General features: G+C 38.4%; 1 protein-coding gene across 4 annotated transcripts in view; it reads right to left on the bottom strand.

Annotated features, from left to right (window-relative positions):
- STK4 (serine/threonine kinase 4) overlaps nt 1-20,972 on the bottom strand; it is a 93,404-nt gene that overhangs the window by 41,208 nt on the left and 31,224 nt on the right. For all 4 annotated transcript variants that reach the window (XR_014073163.1, XM_081557095.1, XM_081557093.1 and 1 more), the window contains exon 10: nt 3,212-3,369. Coding sequence is in view for 3 of the 4 variants with exons in the window: in XM_081557095.1 (XP_081413221.1) it covers nt 3,212-3,369 (158 nt within the window). In the remaining variant the exon portion in view is untranslated. The remainder of the gene's footprint in view (nt 1-3,211; nt 3,370-20,972) is intronic.

Raw genomic sequence — 20,972 nt, 5'->3', positions numbered from 1 at the left:
TGTCAATGTATGGCGAAAACCACCACAATATTGTAAAGTAATTAGCCTCTGATTAAAATAAATAAATAAATTTTTAAAAAATGTATCTTGGACTTCCCTGGTGGTCCAGTGGTTAAGAACCCACCTGCCAACACAGGGGACATAGGTTCTATCCTTGGTCCTGGAAGATCCCACATGTCTTGGAGCATGCGAACTCTTCACTGCAGCACAACTATTGAGTCCACTCTCTAGGGTCCGAAAGCCACAGCTACTGAAGCCGGCATACCTAAAGCCCATGCTCCACAACAAAAGAAGCCACCACAAGAAGCAGCCCACTCGCCACAACTAGAGAAAGCCTGCATGGAGCAACAAAGACCCAGTGCAGCCAACAATGCAAAAGAAAAGTTTTTTAAAAAATGTAGGTCTGGGGGTTTTCCTGGTGGCTCAGTGGTAAAGAGTCCCCCTGCAAGTTTAGGAGACACAGGTCTGATCCCTGATCCGGGAAGATCCCACAAGCCTCAAAGCAAATAAGCCCGTGCGTCACAACTATTGAGTCTGTGCTCTTATCCCGGGAGCCACAACTACTGAGCCCATGCACTGCAACTACTAAAGCCCAAGTGCCCTAGAGCCCGTGCTTGGCAACCAGAGAAGCCACGGCAATGCCTGCGTGCCGCAACTAGAGAGTGGCCCCTGCTTGCCACAACTAGAGAAAAGCCTGCACAGCAAGGAAGTCCCAGCACAATCAAAAAGTTAATAAAAAAAATTTTTTTTATAATGTAGGTCTTTTATGGTCAGCTCTTCCAAGTTTTCAAAATAAGCTGGAGTTCCAACATTTTATGTAGAAGCTCTCAATTTTCAAACACAGGCAACTAATTTAAAATGTTTAAACACTACATAGGGCACACAAAAAGGTATGTGAGCTGGATGATGCCAGGTAATAACTTCTGGTAAGTCTGAGAACCTTCCTCCTGCCCCAGCCGGGAAGAATACATGTTGGGCAACGTTCTAATCTAGTCACCGTGCTATTAGGCGCACTCGCCCCAGCAGTCATCTGCTTTGCAAATAAAAAGCTCTTTCTCTAAAGACCTACTAAAGCCCCTGTGCATAAGTAGCTTGCCTGTCCAAATAAATTCTCTGCCAGTGATCTGAGTTTGGGAAAACGACAGCAGAGAGAAATGAGTTCTTCAGACACAGGAACTGCTGATCCCAAATTAATGATTAAAGTGACTGGAATCTCTAGGATCACTAACTAGACCCGAGAACTACAGATCTGAGGATTCTCAAGCATCCCATCAAGTTGCTTCACTCACTGAGAAAATCAGTCCTTTCAAAGATGTCTAAGACAATACAGAGGCAAGATGGAATCGCAAACCTGATGATTCAAGTCTCATGGGTCTACTCTAATTAATGGTGGCAGCCTGGAACACTGTCTTAAGAAGGATTCTGAAGCTGAATCCTGACACAGTGGAAAACCATGAACGCCAAAGACCTAGAAGAGAGAAATGGCAGCAGACGGGCCTCTTCTGTATAACAGGTATACCTGTGTTCACCAAATCTAGCTTTCCTACAGTGTATCAATATAGCAACCAATGTAATAGTTTCAAAATGTTAAGTAGGATCAAGTCACATCTTGCCAGTAGCTTTCCATTTTACCCAGAGTAAAAGCTGAAGTTATTATTATTACACAAAAAGCCCTATGTTATTTGACTCATCGTTATACCTCTGATCTCATTTCCTGCTACAGCATGTCCCCTTGATGCCATTCCAGACATACCATTCACTTCACTGTCTGCCAACACACTAAGCAAATCGCTGCCTCGGGACTTTACACTTGCTATTCCAGCCACTTTGGATGGTCACAAAGTTCACTCTTATCTTCTTACCAATGAGACCTTCCTCAATTCGTTATTTAAAACTACATAGTCACACACACTCACACACAGTCCCCTGCCCCTCCTTTTCCCCTTCCCTTCCTCACCCATCTCCCTCTCCTGCTCCACCCTTTCTACAACACTTAACACCATCAGACACACTATTTTACTTTCTTATTTTTCTTCTTCTAAAATGAACCTTCATGAGGAATGAGTTTCTGATGGTTCTGTTCACCCCTACACCCTTAGCAAAGTGTCAGGCACATACTGGCACGCAAAGAGCTAATAAATAAATGAATGAAAAAATAGATGATAATAGCAGATGATGAATAAATCAGTGAATAAACAGACAGATGATAAAAACAAAGGAACCTGGGTCCTAACATGGGTTCAGGGACTAACAGGTTAAGTAACTTCAGGTGAGTTATTCTGGTCCTCAGAAGATTGTTATCCTTAGTTGTATATGACATTCCTGCTGCTCTTACAAAAGCAGAAACTATGTTATGGAAGAATGACACCATTTCCTCTGGGCCAGTTAGTAAGACAGGAGAAAGCCAGGACTGGAAAGTCTCCCCCATTCCAAACAGAATGCCCAAACTAAGCTCTTATAAACAATAACAAAATTATGATAGAATTGACAAATATAAAAACTAAATAATCCTAAAGAGAAAATTCTAGAAAAGGAATGCAGACCCGTTAGCTTATTTTTTTCCACTTTTTTTTTTACTGACTCTACTCATTAAATCTCTGCAAACATTTAACAAGTGTCTGTGGTTGAGGGAGAATGGCCCACAGCAGAAAAAGGGAAAACACGCCGAGTTTTTCATAGGAAACTTTGGAATGATTTAATATTCAGCCTCAAACAAAATTCAGAATAATCCTCTCAGAGAGCCTAATATTAGGATAATGGTTAACCAAACAACAAAGACGCAATAAAGCAGCACTAATTTCCCTCCAGTCTAATTCTTAAATATAAAATCACAAGCCCAGATAGACTATGAAAGACGGTGCATCTTCATCAGATGACTGAATATTTCTTTTACCATTAACAATTTCAAACTCAACTAAAGGAAAAATGGCAAGTGAGGACATAATTATTAAAGCTGCTTTGGATGGTCACAAAAAAAGATGCCACTAATTGGGGGTCCTTGGAATGGCTCAAATGTCAGTCAAAATGTTGTCTCAAGACCCTGGAGGCCCTCGGGACAGGAGCTGCTGCCAGGGGCATTTAGAGGACGGGTGAGCTGCACAAGAAAATGTTCAAGCACTTTGCACTTTGAGAGAAATGACAGAATTGGATGTGTGCTCTTTCAAACAGCTTTCCCTGGCAGACATGACCATCTGCTTCCAACTCTACTTACGAATTCATAGTCTCCATCCTGTGGAACTTTCCAATCTGAAGAGTTCTGCAGTGGGCCAGGGACGCTCTTGCTGAAGCTGTTGATCTGATTTTCCTTTTCTTTTTGTTCGAAGTATTCAAGGAACGATGGTCTGGCAGGCTGCATGGTCTCGTCCCTTCCTGAAAACCAAGACAAATACGAGGTGAAATATACCATCTCAGATTTCAGACAAGTTTAGTAAATGACTGTCTCCAGGTGGGCTACTGTTACGGAATCAGTGGCTTTTTGTTAGATAATCCTTTAATGTTTAGTGAAACGTACAGGAAAATGCACCCAAAAAATTCTCATTCATAATACGTTCCATAGGATTTCAGAGGATTCATGGCCCCCTCTGGGTTTCTTTTTCTAAATGGAAAGACTTGGTGATGCAATGACTGAGTCAGCTGCAAGTCATAGTTTTAGGATCCCTGAGAGCAGAGTTTCTATAACATTTAGACTGAAAAGAGGCACACAAACCAAAATATTTATTAATCGTCTACATATATAATATGCTCCATAGGCATTAGAGTCAGGAAAGGGGATGACACCACAGACTGATTGATTTCCCTTGGCAATCTCATGATCTAATTTGACGAATGAGAAAAACAGGTCTGAAAAAGAAAATCCAAGTATGTCACAATGCGCTCCACGAAATATTATATAACTTTTAAAACACTGTTTACAAATGGCTTATGATAAAGTTCAGGAGGAAAAATAAGATACAATATTATATATACAGTACACTCTCAACTCGGTAAAATTATATACATAGGAGAAAAAACATGACTAGAAAAAAATATGACTAAAATGTTAACAGGATTTATCTCTGATAGCAGGATTATAGGTGATTTTATTGAATTCTTTTAAATATTTTTTCCTTGATCCAAAGTTTTTTTTAAATCTATTTTTAATTGGAGGATAATTGCTTTACAATGCTGTATTGGTTTCTGCCATGTAACAGTGAATCAGAAATAACTGCACATATATCCCTCCCTCTTGAACCTCCCTCCCACCCCCCACCCCATCCCACTCCTCGAGGTCATCACAGAGCACGGGGTTGAGCTCCCTGTGCTATACAGCAGCTTCCCGCCAGCTATCTGTTTTACACGTGGGGATGTGTATGTTTCAGTGCTACTCCTGCAACTGGTCCCACCTTCTCCTTCCCCCGCTGTGTCCACAAATCCGTTATCTACATCTGCATCTCTATCCCCGTGCTACAAACAGGTTCCTCTGTACCGTTTTTCTAGATTCCATATACATGTGTTAATATATGATATTTGTTTTTCTCTTTGTGACTTACTTCACTCTGTAAAGAAGATCGTAGAGGATATTAAATAGATAGAGTTGACTGTAAGAGTTCATATGCCCAGGAATTGGCAAGATCTTATAAGACAGGTGGTCGGGGAAGACTGGTCGAAGGACTTAGGTTAGCAGTCCCATAGCAGGGCAGCTACAGAGCAGAATCAGTGGTTATGTAACAGCAATTACAATATGAGAGCAGAACACAGCAGTTACTCATTAGAACTAGTAACAATCGCAGAAAGAGCAACTTTACCTGGAATGACTTAAAAACCTAGTTAGCTGAAGGTACCTATTTCACAGCAATCTAATACTGGGAAGTACAGAAGCTTTTTTTTTCCCCTCAGTACTTTGCATGTGGATTTATACTGCCTTTTCCCCCAGTAACCAGGAAAAAAGACTAGAAGGTTCAGAACTGTAAGAAGTGAACAGGTAGGGACCCAGAACATAAAGAACAGCATGCGTTTCTCTCCAAGCACCCTTGTTCCCTGCAGTCTTATTTCCTGACATCTGCTCAGTCCTAGTTTCAAGCCAGCACCCTGACTGCCTCTCACACGTCTGTCTTACTTACCATCACCACTGCCAAGTTCAACAGCAGCCAATCCCAGATTTGCCCACTTCCAGATGCTGCCAGCGGAGAAGGCAATGGCAGCCCGCTCCAGTACTCTTGCCTGGAAAATCCCATGGACGGAGGAGCCTGGTAGGCTGCAGTCCATGGGGTCGCTAAGAGTCAGACACGACTGAGCGACTTCACTTTCACTTTTCCCTTTCATGCCTTGGAGAAGGAAATGGCAACCCACTCCAGTGTTCTTGCCTGGAGAATCCCAGGGACGGAGGAGCCTGGTGGGCTTCCATCTATGGGGTCGCACAGAATTGGACACGACTGATGCAACTTACAGCAGCAGCAGATGCTGACAGTAGCTTACTTCACTGTTGCCCTCTCATTTATTAGGGATTAAACACAATATTTCCTAGGAGCAGTCAATAATTGTGTTCAATGTCTGTTTTGTCTGTTCTAGGTATGATATTAAGTCCTTTTTACACTTACTTTGCTCACTTTTAAAGTTAAATTTAAGGTATTATTTCATAATATAGTTTTGAAGGAACTGAAACAAAATAAAACTTGTAGAAATGGGGGTGTTAAGTCCTTTTGGTCAGTCTTTTCCTATGGAGATCACCAGAGGAGAAGTTTGGCTCAGAGACAACTCGGCAGCAAGTCTACCCATAATCCTACAAATAAAAACGGGTGTTTAGAGGGCCTCCTTGAACCAAGCAACTGTGACAGCGCTACAGGTGGCTGACATAGGCAGTAAGCAGTGTACTTTTACACACAATATCTTGGAACTTCCTTGGTGGTCCAGTGGTCAAGACTCTGTGCTCCTAATGCAGGGGGGATGGGCTTCTTCTCTGGTCAGGGGAACTAAGATTCTCTATGCCACACAGTGCAGCAAAAAACAAACAACCAAAAAAAAAAAAAAAAAAGAAAAAAGGACTGGTTCAGCCCAGCTGAAGAGAATAGAATAACCAGAACAAAGCAGAAAGCCTAAATGTATATCAAACAACTGGACAGCTGTTTGGGGAAAGACTACATTGTAACCACACCTCCTATCTTCAACCAGGAAAACTCCAAATGAAAAAGAGCTCTAATTATAAAAATGGAAACCATAAGTACTAGAAGAAAACATGTGTAAATGCAATGTATTTAAAACCTGGAAGCAGAGAGAAGCCTCGACAACATGGTCTTAGATGAAGTCTTCAGAAGTCAATCAGCCCCAGCTGATCACTAAGCTTTTGAGGTGGTTTGTTACACAGCAAAAACTGACTTATACAGATCTGAGATCTGTCTCCATCTCTTTCCATCACACCCCCCACACATCGAACTATACCTACAAGAGGAATTCCAGACTTTGGGAACTCAGGTTCAAAGGCAACTAACACTGACTGAATGCTTCCTAAGTTTCAGGCCCTTGACTTGATGCCTCCACAGGATGCTGCCATCCAAACTTCACGAACACCATGTAAATCAAGTAGAAGGGAAGATGATTCGCCCTTGTCGGCACCTACCAAGTGCTACACGATGTATTGTTTCCCTTGGTCCTCCCATCTTCTGAGAACCCAACGTCGGAAAGATCCCCTGGAGAAGGAACTGGCAACCCACTCCAGTATTCGTGCCTGGGAAATCCCATGGACAGAAGAGCCTAGTGGGCTACAGTCCATGGGGTCGGAAGAGTCGGACACAACTTAGCAGCTAAACCACCACCACCACTATCATTTCCACTTTCTAGATGAGAAATCTGCCTAAGGGTATACAAAGAGAGGGTCCGAACCCTGAGCATCAGGCTTCAAGGCTGCTTCTCATATTGCAAATGCTCTAAAATCAAAATGAAGATTCTTGACATGTCCGAACTGCCATTAGGTTGAGTGTGGAAAGACTGGGGGAATGGAATTTTCCCAGTAACCTTATCTCTGGACTCTTCTTTCAGCACTCCTGAGTGAGACCATCAGGCACTGCTGGACACAAGCCTGACGACATTGAAAGGTGTCAGAGAACCTCTCCCCGCTGACTAAAGGCAGTGCTGTCCCCAGGGCTTCTGCCAGCTGGTGGGCTTTGTGTTTCAACGTGAGCAGTGGTATTTTTCTCAGGTGTACCCTAGGAAATGAAGACGTTCCACTGAATGATAATACCAGAAACCTGAAGCCACTGGGAGAATGGACTCAATAGAAAAGTCAAACTTGGAAAATAGCCAAGTCTTGGTCTGATTCTTTCATCTGATGCAAGGAAAGCCTGAATTCCTACATTATGACTGGCCTGTTTCTCTTTGTAAGCAGCACCTGGTAAGCTAAGTGGACAATCTGTCAAAGTCCACAAAAGGGCAAATTCATAAGCAACTGTATCTTATATTTAGTTTTCTTTGAAAAATGCTATGTAAAAGCAGAAGGACACAACAATCCAAAAATCATCAACTGATGAAGGAATAAATAAAATGTGAGAACATCTATATACAGATACAGTAGAGTATTATTTGGAGATAAAAATAAATACAGATACATGGTACAACATAGAGGAGCCCTGAAAACAGGATGCTGAATGAAAGGAGCCAGTCACAAAAAATCACATTCTATGATTCTATTTATATGAAACGTTCAGAATAAGCAAATCTATAGAGACAAAAAGTAGATTAGTGGTTGCCTAGGGTTATTGGGGCAGTGAGTATTGATGGATACAGAGTTTCTTTAGAGGGTGATCAAAATGTTCAAAAATTAGATTTTGAACAAAATCGGGTATATCCATACAGATGGAATATTATTCAGCTATGAAAAAGAATTAATTATTGATATATGCTACAATACTGACGAACCCTGAACACACAAACTAAGTGAAAGAAGCCAGATACAAAGGCTGTATTTTGCGTGATTCCATTTATATAACATTTTCAGAATAGGCAAATCCTTAAGAGACAAAAAGCAAATCAATGGTTGCCTTGGGATAGGGGAAAAGGGTAACAAGAAGTGACTGTTAACAGGATATTGGTTCGGGGGGTAACAAAAATGTATGGAATTCAACAGTGGTTATGACTGCACAACCCTGCTAAAATATTCTTAAAAACCACAGAACTGTAACCTTAAAATGGTGAATTTTATATGTGAATTATATCTCAATTAAAAAATAATAAATTAAAAAAAATTGACCATGGTGAGTCCATACAAAATTAGACTCACTTAAAGTGTACAGTTCATTGAACTGTACACTTTAAATGAGTGAATTATATATCAACAACTCAATTAAAAAAACAGGAGGACTCCTCTTCTCTATTTACTTATATTTCTGGATTTATATGAAGTATAACACAATGCCAAGGCAGTCATAACTGCGAAGAAGCTTGACCAAAGACTGAGGCCCTTCTTTTCCTTTGGAATGATCACCTATTAGACATTAAACTTCATGCCCTTCCATTTAAAATGTTCATTTTTACGACTGTCACTAAGTAAACCACAATGGTCAATCTACTCTTTCCTTAATTTCTATTGTCACTCTTTTCTACCTGGTTTAAACTACAGAACTGGAAAAAGTCTACATTTTCTTCTCTGTTTCATGCATGAATATTTACAAGAAAACAACTCAGGTAATCTCTCAAATGTTTTCTTCTAACATGGAATAATATGCCTTATCATAGGGTTATTGTTTTGTTTTTTAATCTAACTTTCATTATGTGTGTGGTTTTTGGTTTCCAGACTGGGTCACCTAAGTGCTTTACATGTATTAACCCATCTAATGGCAGAAGTTATTACCCAAGTTTCTGTATGTGGTCATAAACATTCCTTTGAATGTTCTTTGAAACCACTAAGAATTGGCAGATTGATAAGTTACAAGGTTCCCTGGAGTCCAACCCAAATAACTCTTCTAGGAACCAGTTTTGGTAATTGCCTCTATGTAAACCGACTTCTAGGCAATGATGCTCTGGTTCTTTAAATCTAGTATGCTACCATATATCTATTCAAAGAGATCTAAATCCAGATTTCAAGGTGTTACTGACTAGAGCAATAGAGGCGGCATACCCAAAAAGATACAAAAGGTTCACAGAAGAGAATGATCCATACTTTGGTTATTGAAACAATTTCCTAATTGGTCTCACTGTTCCTAGTCTTTTCAAACTCCATATCATCCAACTGAATCTCCTTTTAAAAAAACCCTTTGCTCTATCACTTTTCTGATCAAAATGTCTTTGTACTACCGTATCACCAACAAGATCAAGTTCAAACTTCTTACTCTGGCATTCAAGGTCCTCCAATATCTGGGCAACACCCAACCACTTCAGCCAAACTGAATGTTTAATATATAACAGACCCCCTCCTTTCTGAGTCTGCACCTGCTTGGAATATCATCCTCCCGCCTCTCTGTATATCTAAATTCTCACAAATCCTTTAACACTTTTCTGAATCACTTATCCAGTATTTGGCTTAACATTACTACTTTCCTCTGCAAAGGTCCTCCTTAACTAAGTGATGTCAACATAAATACCACTATCAGAAGCACCTAGGGTAAAGCTCCAGATATATAGGGAATTAGAAAGAATGGTAAGAATATAGCAGGGACTCCATATATGTTAGATAACGATAATGACAAATGTCATCATTCCCTTTCAACCTACAAATTCCTGGTTGGCAGCAAAAGTCTCATTTGGTTTTTTGTACACCACACGGTAAGGGCACATAGTGAATACCTAATAAATATTATTTGGTTGGTGTTAAATATTTCTTTTTAACAAATACTGGTTCCAAGCTGATATTTTTTAGAGCATAAACATTTAAGAGAATCATCTACTTTTTCTTTGAGACCCATTTAATTTGATCATAATGCATCTCCGTCTTCTTGCTGAACAAGGGTAAGCAGGTCGGAAAGCTTAGAGCACCAGGAAAGTATATTCCCCTAACTGATCAAAACTGGTTTATCAGCCTCTTAGACGTAAGAGCCAAAGTCTATCTTTTGGACTTTTCCCTTTGATCTTCATTATGACTACCCTCTTTTGGAAAATAGATTTTTCCCCCATGGCTATTCTTGGCTCTCCTTTTACCAAGTTAACTCTAGTGGAGCAGCACCTTATCTTCCCCAAAATATAGGCCTTGAGCCCTTCAGTCACGTCACACTGAGATCCGTTACTTTCATATCCTAACACGTGGTCTGGCAGGAGGGGTTTGAACCAATTTTCAGGCACCACGTGTCTGTGCTTTTTGGCTCATCCCACAAGAATCAAGAAGGCTAACGGTTTCCAAAGATAAAAGTGAGCCCGACATCTGGACATAATTAGAAAAACTGCACAAACAATTAGAATTTAGTCTCCGCTCTGGCAGGATGACCTTGAATTACTTGTGCAAAAATTATTTGTGAGAACAGTCTAAAGACCAAGATTTCTGCTCTTCTGTTGTGAATCCCACCCTACAGTAGGGACCTTCTGATAAATGCTCAGTGAACCTCAGAGATTATCTTTCAGGGATAGAAAAAAAATCAAATGGGTAATAAATCCCACAGTATTAAGATAACCTTTTGAAACTTCAAAAAGGAAGGCTCGCAAGGATCCAAAATCTAGCCTCTAAAATCTACAGTCTTATATTTTGAGGTACTACTTAATAGATTCTCAAAACATCTGTTACCTTGTTGCCAAGGAATTAATCTCTTTCTCTCCCCCTAGGTCTCCCCTCCTTCCCTCCCCCCTCCACATTTTAAAAACATTACTGAAATTGACAAGTAACCTTCCTTTACATCAATCAGCTTCAAGCCAGTGCCAGAGAAGTGGCACTTATAAAATACCATTAATACCAAGAGTAAAAATGAAAAAACCATGATTAGCAAGAGAAAAGGAATTACAATGCAGAATAGTAGCTCTGGTTGAAGGAATTTTTGAAGGTCCAATGAAAAAAAACACCATCATACACTAAAAAACAAACAAACAAACAAAAACCCCACTGTCATACACTATCAAATACTATACTACTTACTATTTTTAAGCTTTTCTATGGTAGACATTTTAAATATGTATTTCTTACCATCTTAATCTGACAAAATAGGAACTTTTATACTCCACTTTTTCAGACTAGGAAACTGAGGCTCCAAAAAGGAAGTAACTTGCCAAAGCTTGATAAAGTTTATAAGATTCTGAGCAAAGTTTCAAACCAAAGACTCTGATTCCAAAAATTAATGTTCCCTCTACTACTCCTTTTTCGTTCTCCTACCCTTACTGAGAGACACATTTCTAACCAAACTGCATGGTTTAGCTTTTAGCTTTGGTACATATGAGCACACTAATGCTATCTGAAACTCTCATGTGATGCTGTGCAAGACAAAGATATATGGACTGTATTTTTGAGAATACAAATATTCTCTGATGATAGTTTTAAACAATCTGAAGTGATCTGAAATCAGACAGTAAGGTCACTGTAGTAAAGAAGCTTTAAAACAAATTCTGTAGTACTTTATGTCCTATTCACCATCCTTGCAAATACTGAACTCTGAGTCAGAGAGAATGAGAGAGAGAACACACAAGGGAGGCAATGTTGTAACTCCTCTTCAAAAACTGCAGGTGGAAAGAAGACAGGCTGTGAGTCAAGATTCCATCTTATGCAGCTCTGAAATTAGCATCTGATGGATGGCGCTGAAATAAAATCATTTCAACAGGATCCTGACTTTGGTTTTATCATGAGGGAACTCACAATAGGTGCCTTCACGAGACCTAGGACTTTCTGGGAAACTATGAATACATAAAGTTTTTATCATATTATACTATCACAGCAGTTTACCCAAAACATAGTTCTGAGATGCTCTAAGTTAATATGCCATGATGCTTTAGAATTCCATTTCGGGACTTCCTTGGTGGTCCAATGGTTAAGATTTTGCCTTCCAATGCAGGGCCTGTGGGTTCAATTCCTGGTCAGGGAGCTTAGTAATGTCCCACATGCCTCACAAACAAAAAAACATAATGTAACACAGAAGCAATAGTGTAACAAATTCAATAAAAACTTAAAAAATGACCCATAGCAAAAATATCTTTAAAAAATAAAATAAAATTCTATTTCGAAGAGATTAAAGAGCCTCTTAATAAGGGTGAAAGAGGAGAGTGAAAAATCTGGCTTAAAACTCAACATTCAAAAAAACTAAGATCATGGCATCCGGTCCCATCACTTCATGGCAAATAGATGGGGAAAAAGTGGAAGCAGTGACAGATTTTATTTTCTTGTGGTCCAAAATCACTGCAGACGGTGACTGCAGCCATGAAATTAAAAGATGCTTGTTCCTTAGAAAAAAAGTTATGTCAAACTTAGCGTATTAAAAAGCAGAGACATCCCTTTCCCAACAAAGGTCCGTATAATCAAAATTATGGTTTTTCCATGTACGGATGTGAGAGTTGGACCATAAAGAAGGCTGAGCTCTGAAGAATTGATGCTTTCAAACTATGGTACAAGAGAAGAAGACTCTTGAGAGTCCCCTGGACAGCAAAGAGATCAAACCAGTCAATCCTAAAAGAAATCAACCCTGAATATTCGTTAGAAGGACTGATGCTAAAGCTGAAGCACCAATACTTTGGCAACCTGATGAGAAGAGCTGACTCACTGCAAAAGCCCATGATGCTGGGAAAGATTGAGGGCAGGAGGAGAAGGAGGCGACAGAGGATGAGATGGTTGGATGGCATCACTACTCAATGGACATGAGTTTGAGCAAGCTCCAGGAGATGGTGATGGACAGGGAAGCCCGGTGTGCTGCAGTTCACGGGGTCTCAAAGAGTCGGACACAACTTAGAGATTGAACAACAACAACAACAACAAGAGATTAGAATGCAATTAGAAATTTAAGTTTCAAATAGAAATCATCCAGTCCCTCCCTTTAGTTCACTGAGTCTAGTTTAAAAGGCTTGCGTCAGTGGAAATAATCTTCTAATTCAGTGGTCCAAGTTCTGCCTAATCAGGGGCCTAATCAGCCTGGAGATAAGGAGAGGAACTGGGCACCATGTATCTCTTGGGAATGCAGTGAGGACAAGAAAACCATTTATCATAGCCAATGAGTCTTGGAAGGGAGAACCACTGCGTGTCAAATCTTTAGCACATGAGGTACATATTTTAAGGGGTCATCCTTTGGCCTGTCATTTCCCCATCTGGGACAAAAGCAGTAACTGCTAAACTACAAATTTATGCCAATCAGGGTTAAGTTGCTCCAAGATTTTTTTGCTATCTCTGCCTCTGAAAAAAAATTTTTTTGTTATTTTCAAAGATACTTTAAAGTATTATTAAAGTATAATAACACAGTTTATGTGACAAAATACTTTTAATATGTTTTAAAAGCTTGGATTCATTCTCTACTTCTTGTATAGAAGTAGAAATTCTCATTTGAGCTCCTAATTATAATATCCTATTTGATCATGATGAAGTAAAACAGAAGAAATTCTCTTCCTTTAAGAAAAGATGCTTGCTTGAGGATGAAATGGTGAAGCCGTTTTCCTGCATATTCAGTTCAGTTCAGTTCAGTTCAGTCGCTCAGTCGTGTCCAACTCTTTGCGACCCCATGAATTGCAGCACGCCAGGCCTCCCTGTCCATCACCAGCTCCCAGAGTCTACGCAAACCCATGTCCATCGAGTCGGTGATGCCATCCAACCATCTCATCCTCTGTCGTCCCCTTCTCCTCCTGCCCCCAATCCTACCCAGCATTAGGGTCTTTTCCAATGAGTCAACTCTTTGCATGAGGTGCCCAAAGTACTGGAGTTTCAGCTTCAACATCAGACCTTCCAATGAACACCCAGGATTGATCTCTTTTAGGATGGATTGATTGGATCTCCTTGCAGTCCAAGGGACTCTCAAGAGTCTTCTCCAACACCACAGTTCAAAAGCATCAATAAGACACACCAAAAAAAATCTCACATATAACAAAATCTCATTATCTTCATAGCACTACTAATGATCTTCAGTGCCCAATATATTACCTTGAATGACATATATTAATAATTAATATAACTGAATCATTTTGCTGTACTGTATACTTGAAACTAACATCACACTGTAAAACACCTATACCTCAATTTAAAAAGTGGACACTGTAATTTTTTTCAATAAGAGGACTGCTAATTTTTTTTTAAAAGTTAATATTTTTATAAACCTGTGGGATATGCTTGATTTTCTGAAGCACATTTTCTATCAATATTAAAGACAGATGTAATACCTGAATCAGTAGAAACCAACAACCTCTAGGTATTATTTTATTAGCAAACTCTTAAGTGAAGCATTTCAAACTTATATCTCAAATTAAGCCTCCTGAGATTTATTTCTAAAAACTGAAAATCATGAGTTAAAAATCATGAAATGTTTTATGCTGATGTACCAGATGTACAAAACCTTCAAGGTTACAAAGACTATCCAGATAACCTTCACTCAGACTCCCCATATGTTAACATCTTACTATATTTGCATTATCATCCTTCAATCAACCTAGCTAGCTAGCTATAAAACCTTATCACAGTTGTGAGTCTTGATAACCCAAAACACCAACATCACAAAAGTCTTAGGTTTGAAGATCCTAGAAATAGGTGTCAAGAGGTAAGAAAGGCAGGCTTTTCACAATTTTTAACAAGATGCCCTATATCACAGAAGCAATGAGGATAGAAGCCAAAGGCTTGCAGTCTAGGCTGACTTTAGACAAGACGCTGAACTTTTAACTTGAACTTCCTCATTATGTATGGCAGGAAGTTCATAACTGATAAACCTGTATCTCAGGGAAATTACAAAAGTCAAATATAAAAGGAACAATTCCCAGGAAGGGTTAACAATTCTAAATCTATATGCATCGGACAATGCAACCTCAAAATACAAAAGACCTCTCCCCAAAAAATATAAACCTCAAAATTAACAAAAATAAATAGACAAATCACAAACACAGAGTAACAATTTTAGCATATCTCCCTCAGAAACCAAAAGATCAAATATCAAGAATTAGTTGTGAATAGCTATATTTGAAGACAATTAACAAGCTGAATCCACCAGATACATATAGATTCCTACAAGCAATTTGAAAACACACATTTTTTCTAAGGCACGGAAACAACATTTAACAAAAATTACTGACATATTAGGTCAAATGTGTTTGTTAGCCATAATTCTCCGAAATTGAAAATTAAAAATAAGTAGTTTAAAAAGTTCATACAATTTGGTTTTTAAAAAGTACTTCTGAATAATTCAAGAGTTAAAAAAGAAATATGTAATAAGCACAAAGCACCACAAACTGGGAAAAAATATTTACAATGTCCCACATATGAAACCTGTGGGATGCAGAGAACACTGAACTTCGAGAAAAAATGATAGTGTTAGCTGAATACATTAGTAAGCAAGAAAACTGAATAGCTGTATTCAACCAAAAAAACTAACAATAAAATTTATTACCAATTTTGATTAAAAAAGAAATCTCTTAAACCAGAAACAGACAACATCTTCTTTAACTTGATAATATACCAGATCCACTACAATGACTTAATGGAAATTATTAGAAGAAATTTCTTTAAGATAAGGAATCAGACAAGAATGCCCACTACCACCTCTATTTTTAGAGGTCTTAGTAAGACAGAAAACTGTATTAAGTATAAAGATCAAAAGGAAAAACTAAGAATGCAATTCACAAACAATTAGATTGTCTTCATTTAAAAAAAAAAAAACCTATTAGAACAAATAAAGTAATCTACAAAAATTAACAAAAAGATCTAAAGTATCTTTATGGATATAATTATAAAGTTATTTAAGAATACAAGATACAAGCCAAACAGATGAGACGATAAACTATGTTCACAAATAGGAAGAATTACCATCATAAAGATGGCCATTCTGCCTAATTAATCTGTGTATTCAATGCAATTCGGTCAATATCCCAGAGGTATTTTACAAAATTTCATAGACTGATACTAAAATTTGCATGGAAGAATAATATAAATTTCAATAGTAACCTGTAATTGAAAAGAAAAACAAGTAGGAGAAGGAGAATTTATTTTTCATAGATAGGCAAGGAAGGCCTGAGAAGGTAACAGGACCAAAGATCTGAATGGAGGGAAAAGCAAATCTTTCACATGGAAGAAATAAAATTAGATGACTATACCTCATATTGCAAATTTTTAAAAATATCTGATATATTAAAGTCCTAAATGTGGACAGTAAAACTTTATAACCTTTAGGAAAAAAAAAATAGGAGACAGTTTTTAAGATATTTGAGTAGCAAAGGATTTCTCTTAGTTGAAATACTGTTGGCACATGACATTTTAGTTTCAGATGTATTACATAATGATTTGACATTTGCATACATTATGAAATGATCACCATGCACTGTCTAGTAAACATCTTGATTACCAAAAGAGTAGGAGGAATGATAAATTAGGAGTCTGGGATTAACATATACACTCTACTACATATAAAATAGATAATCAACAAGGACCTACTATATATAGCACAGGGAACCTTACTCAATATTCTGTAGTAACCTACAGGAAAAGAATCTGAAAAAGAATGGATGCATGCATAACTAAATCACTTTGCCATACACCTGAAACTAGCCCAACATTGTAAATCAACTATACACCAATATAATAATAAAATTTTTTTAAAATACATTATTAAGAATTTCTTAAAGAAGGCACAAAAAACATACAGTGTAAGAAAATTCTGACAAATGTGACTTTATGAAAACAAAAGTTGCTTTCTAAGAAAAGATCCTGAAAAATTAAAAGCACAAGTCACTAGCTGGGAAAAAATATTTACAATGCATATAACTGATGAAAAATTAGTATCCAACACACAAAGAACCACTGCAAACCAGTAACAAAAAAGGAAAGGAAAAAAAAAAGGGCAACATCTACTCTCAAAGGAAGTATTGGATTTGTGAAGTCAATACAGAAATAAATTAGAGGAAAACTAAAGTGGCTACACAAGAAAAGCTATAAACTGTCATTGTTAATGTTTATTATGATACATAAAATAACTTTGCCCAAGTAATTTTCTGCAGAAGAATTTTAAGTTTTTTAAATATATATATATATTCAGTTACTTTGTTAGGGTCACTTTGGCAGATGATAGTTTCAAAACTATATGCATGGTACCATGCTGCAGAAAAAACACCTCCGTTCTGGTTAAGGTCTACTGAGAAATCTGGGAAGAGAGAGGAAAAGTTTAAACTATTTTGAGACGTTCTGACCAACTTTGGTCTTACTTGAACTTTGCCAAGTATGAGGTATTCAAACTCCTACCTAAATACAATAAAGACATTGCCCTAGTATTGCTTTAGTTACTTAAAATAGATGTTAAAATAAATAAATCACAGTCTTGATCTAGAATGAAGCCTTCCATAGAAAGGGGATTTGTGGACACAAGTGAGGATACCGTTTAAACTCATAACCTATGACAGAGCTCCCTCTACTGGTGCAGAGAAAGTATGAGCACCGTGACACTGACAGAACCCTCGCAAGTCATCTCAGGAAGGTGAACTTCAAATCATGGGGGCAAAAGTTCTTCTCCAGTCCTTATGCAAAAAAAACAGACCCCACTGCCACAGACACACAGAAGAAGCCTACCCAAATCCCCAAACTAGTATTTTATCCAGACAGGGGTTTTCAAAGTAGTGTGGGCCATGATTTACCTTTGTGGTTGTGAAAGGTTGTTCTTGAGGTCTCTCATAAAACAATCATATTGCACCCCCCTTCAACCCTCCCTCCAACTTCAATCTGATTCTTTATGGTAGTCAGACATACACAACCAAGACATACGCCCTCAGATGTTAACAGAATCATCAGAGGAAGGTCCCCTTAGAAAACCTTGTGCTCTCTGCCTCTGGAAATCCTGGGGAAACGTGTAGAGGGGTGAGGTACTCCAACTACCAGCATGGATCCTGGCAAGCTGAGACCTCCCGTCAGACACCCTGGTCCTATCCCTCCACAACTTAATAAAGGGGCTCTGCTGAGGGGCAGGGTAACATAATGGTTAAGAGCATGAGCCTTGGAATCAGACGCATCTGGCCTCAGGTCTTGGCTCTTCTCTTGCTCACTATGTAATCACGAGCAAGTTACTTAATCGCTTTGCAATTCAGTTTCTGCTGCTCTGAAAGGGGTGGAGGTGGCTATGAAAAACCACACAGCATGACTGCAATGATTAAAATATATGAGATGCTTACAAAGGATTAAGCACCACACCTGGTAGATATTAAGTGCCTAGTCATTAATGATTATCATTACTGGTTATAATGTCTATCCTCTTGGGTACAATAAATATATATAAAACGCAATTGTTTCTTTTAAAAAAAAAAGGTATCTCTGGAATTTCCTCAGAAGCCAACACCAGTCTTAACATGAATTTTGATAGGTTTATATTATGGATCTAATGCACATTGTGGTTTCCCCGGTGGCTCAGGGATCAAGAAACTGCCTGTGATTCAGGAAACACGGCAAGAGCCTTAGGTTTGATCCCTGGGTGGAGAAGATTCTCTGGAGAAGGAAATGGCAAGGCACTCCAGTATTCTTACCTGGAAAACTCCATGGACAGAGGAACCTGGTCGGCTACAGTCCAGGGGTCACCAAGAGGACACAACTGAGTGTGTGGGTGTGTGCATGTACACACACACACACACACACACACACACACACACAATACACATTTAACACAAGGATAGGCTTCCAAAACAAACCAGAAGTTCAGTAGAATGAAAAGAGCACAGACTTTGGGACTAAGATTAAGAACCTTTATAGCGTTAGTTGCTCAGTCGTGTCCAGCTCTTTGCGACCCCACAGACTGCAGCCCGCCAGGCTCCTCTGTCCATGAGATTCTCCAGGCAAGAATACTGGAGTGGGTTGCCATTCCCTTGTCCAGAGGATCTTCCTGACCCAGGGACTGAACCTGTGTCTCTTGCATTGCAGGCAGATTCTTTACCATCTGAGCTACAGGCAAGTCCCATAGTCTTGGGAGTTCTTTCAATTTCCAACTCCAGTGTTTACTAGTCATATGACTATAAGCAAATATTGGCTACTGAAAAAAACACAATGTCTGGGTCAGACAGTTGATTAGACATGACTCAAAAAAGAATTTTAGAATTATAAGATAAATCCAGGGAAAACACTCAAAAAGTGGCACAGAGAGATTTACAAGACGGAAACTATAAAGGGGAAATAGCTAGCTGTCCAGGGAAGAAACAAAGGATACTGATAATTGCTATTAATCCTTGTGGAATGTATACTGGTACAAGCCTTCTGGAGGACAATATGGCAACACGTGCGCAATATGTTGTTTAAATAATCATTCAAACAAAAATTGTTCCTAGGAAATTTTTCCTATGCAAACAACATGGAAAATGTATATGCTTTTTCAGCAGAAAACAATTAGAAAGTAGACCATCTAGGCAAATTATTATCATATAGGAACTATACAGGCATACGGTCAAGAACAGGAGTTATCTGCTGGAATGAGAGGACTTAGGGGTGAACTAATTCCTTTTGTGAGAGGGCACTGATACTGTTAGAATACTGCTGACATAAATAATTTTTAATACAGTAAATGAGAACAGAGGCAATTGAAATATCAAACCTTTTCTAAGATAGTAAGTGAAAGACTATTATCACAAAATTTAAAATTGCAGAAACTTCAGTTCTGTATTAGTCATGACTTCTATAATTTTTATAAACATGTGGACAAGTAGAACTATAAGGGACAAGGGAAAAAATAAGATTGATAACTCTGCTTTTATTGATTAGGGGCACTGAGGCCCATACAAGGAAAGAGAATTGTCCAACCTAACACAGATAGTATCTGAGTCAGGCTCGGTTGGTCTCCTTTAAATGTTTACAAATCAGTTCTGAAGAAGTGGTCTAATGTCTGAGATCTGCTTTAAATTAATTCAGTTTGGCTTTTTTTTGGCATAAGGCTGAAATATAATGGGCAGTGAGTTATTTTTGAAACTGGTTATATGTCCATAGAGGTTATGACATTATTCTGCATAGAGGTTATGATATTATTCTGAAAATTAAAATTAAAAATATTTTAATTTTCCAGAGTGAAAAGTTTCAACAACTCCTAAAGTAATGAGTAAAGATATCAAAATAAGTGGCAAATCTAACTTGTGACTCAAAAATTGAATTATACAACCTGAAACAGATTGTGAACAAAGTTTATTTAATGTCAGTTAGCTGTGACTGTTGAGGCTTTTAAGTGGGTTTTCCCTCATGGCTATAATAAAAGATGCATGTTTCTCATTAGACATGCTAACACTGTCCAGGCTCAGAAACTGAACAAACAACCCAATGAATTAATGAGCACTTAAAATATGACAATTACATTTGGAACAAAATAAATTCCTTAAATTTAAAAAAGGCAGATTTTCCATAACACATGCACGCACAACACACATTAATGGGTCAGCCAAGTTATATTACATACGGATTATAATCATCTTCATAATTAAAGCCCTTAAAACAAGGAGACGATATAGCATTTAGAGTCAATGAAAAGAACCAGGAGTCAGCAGCTCATTACTGCAAAACAAACAAACCTAACAAATTACATAGGTTACCTACTTAAAAGAACAAAAGAAAAACTAAATTTAATACATAGGATTCACTTGACAATTTATGGAACACCAAATCTTTCATCCAGGGGATGAAATACACCCTAAGAACACTTTTGTAATAAGAATTGAGACTAGCAAGGAGTGAAAATGTTTTTAGAAACTCTTTGTGAAGTCGCTCCATTGTGTCTGACTCTTTGCAACCCCAAGAACTGTAGCCTACCACTTCCTCTGTCCATAGCATTTTCCAGGCAAGGATACCAGAGTGGGTTGCCATTTCCTTCTCCAGGGTATCTTCCCGACTCAGGGATCGAACCTGGGTCTTCAGTGTTGCGGACAGATGCTTTACCATCTGAGCCACCAGGGAAGCCCATAAACTCTTTGTA

The sequence above is a fragment of the Giraffa tippelskirchi genome, chromosome 13 (assembly GCF_054371585.1).
Source record: "Giraffa tippelskirchi isolate mGirTip1 chromosome 13, T2T-mGirTip1v1.2.pri, whole genome shotgun sequence".
Lineage (NCBI taxonomy): Eukaryota > Metazoa > Chordata > Mammalia > Artiodactyla > Giraffidae > Giraffa > Giraffa tippelskirchi.
This window is presented reverse-complemented; position numbering and strand designations above follow the sequence as displayed.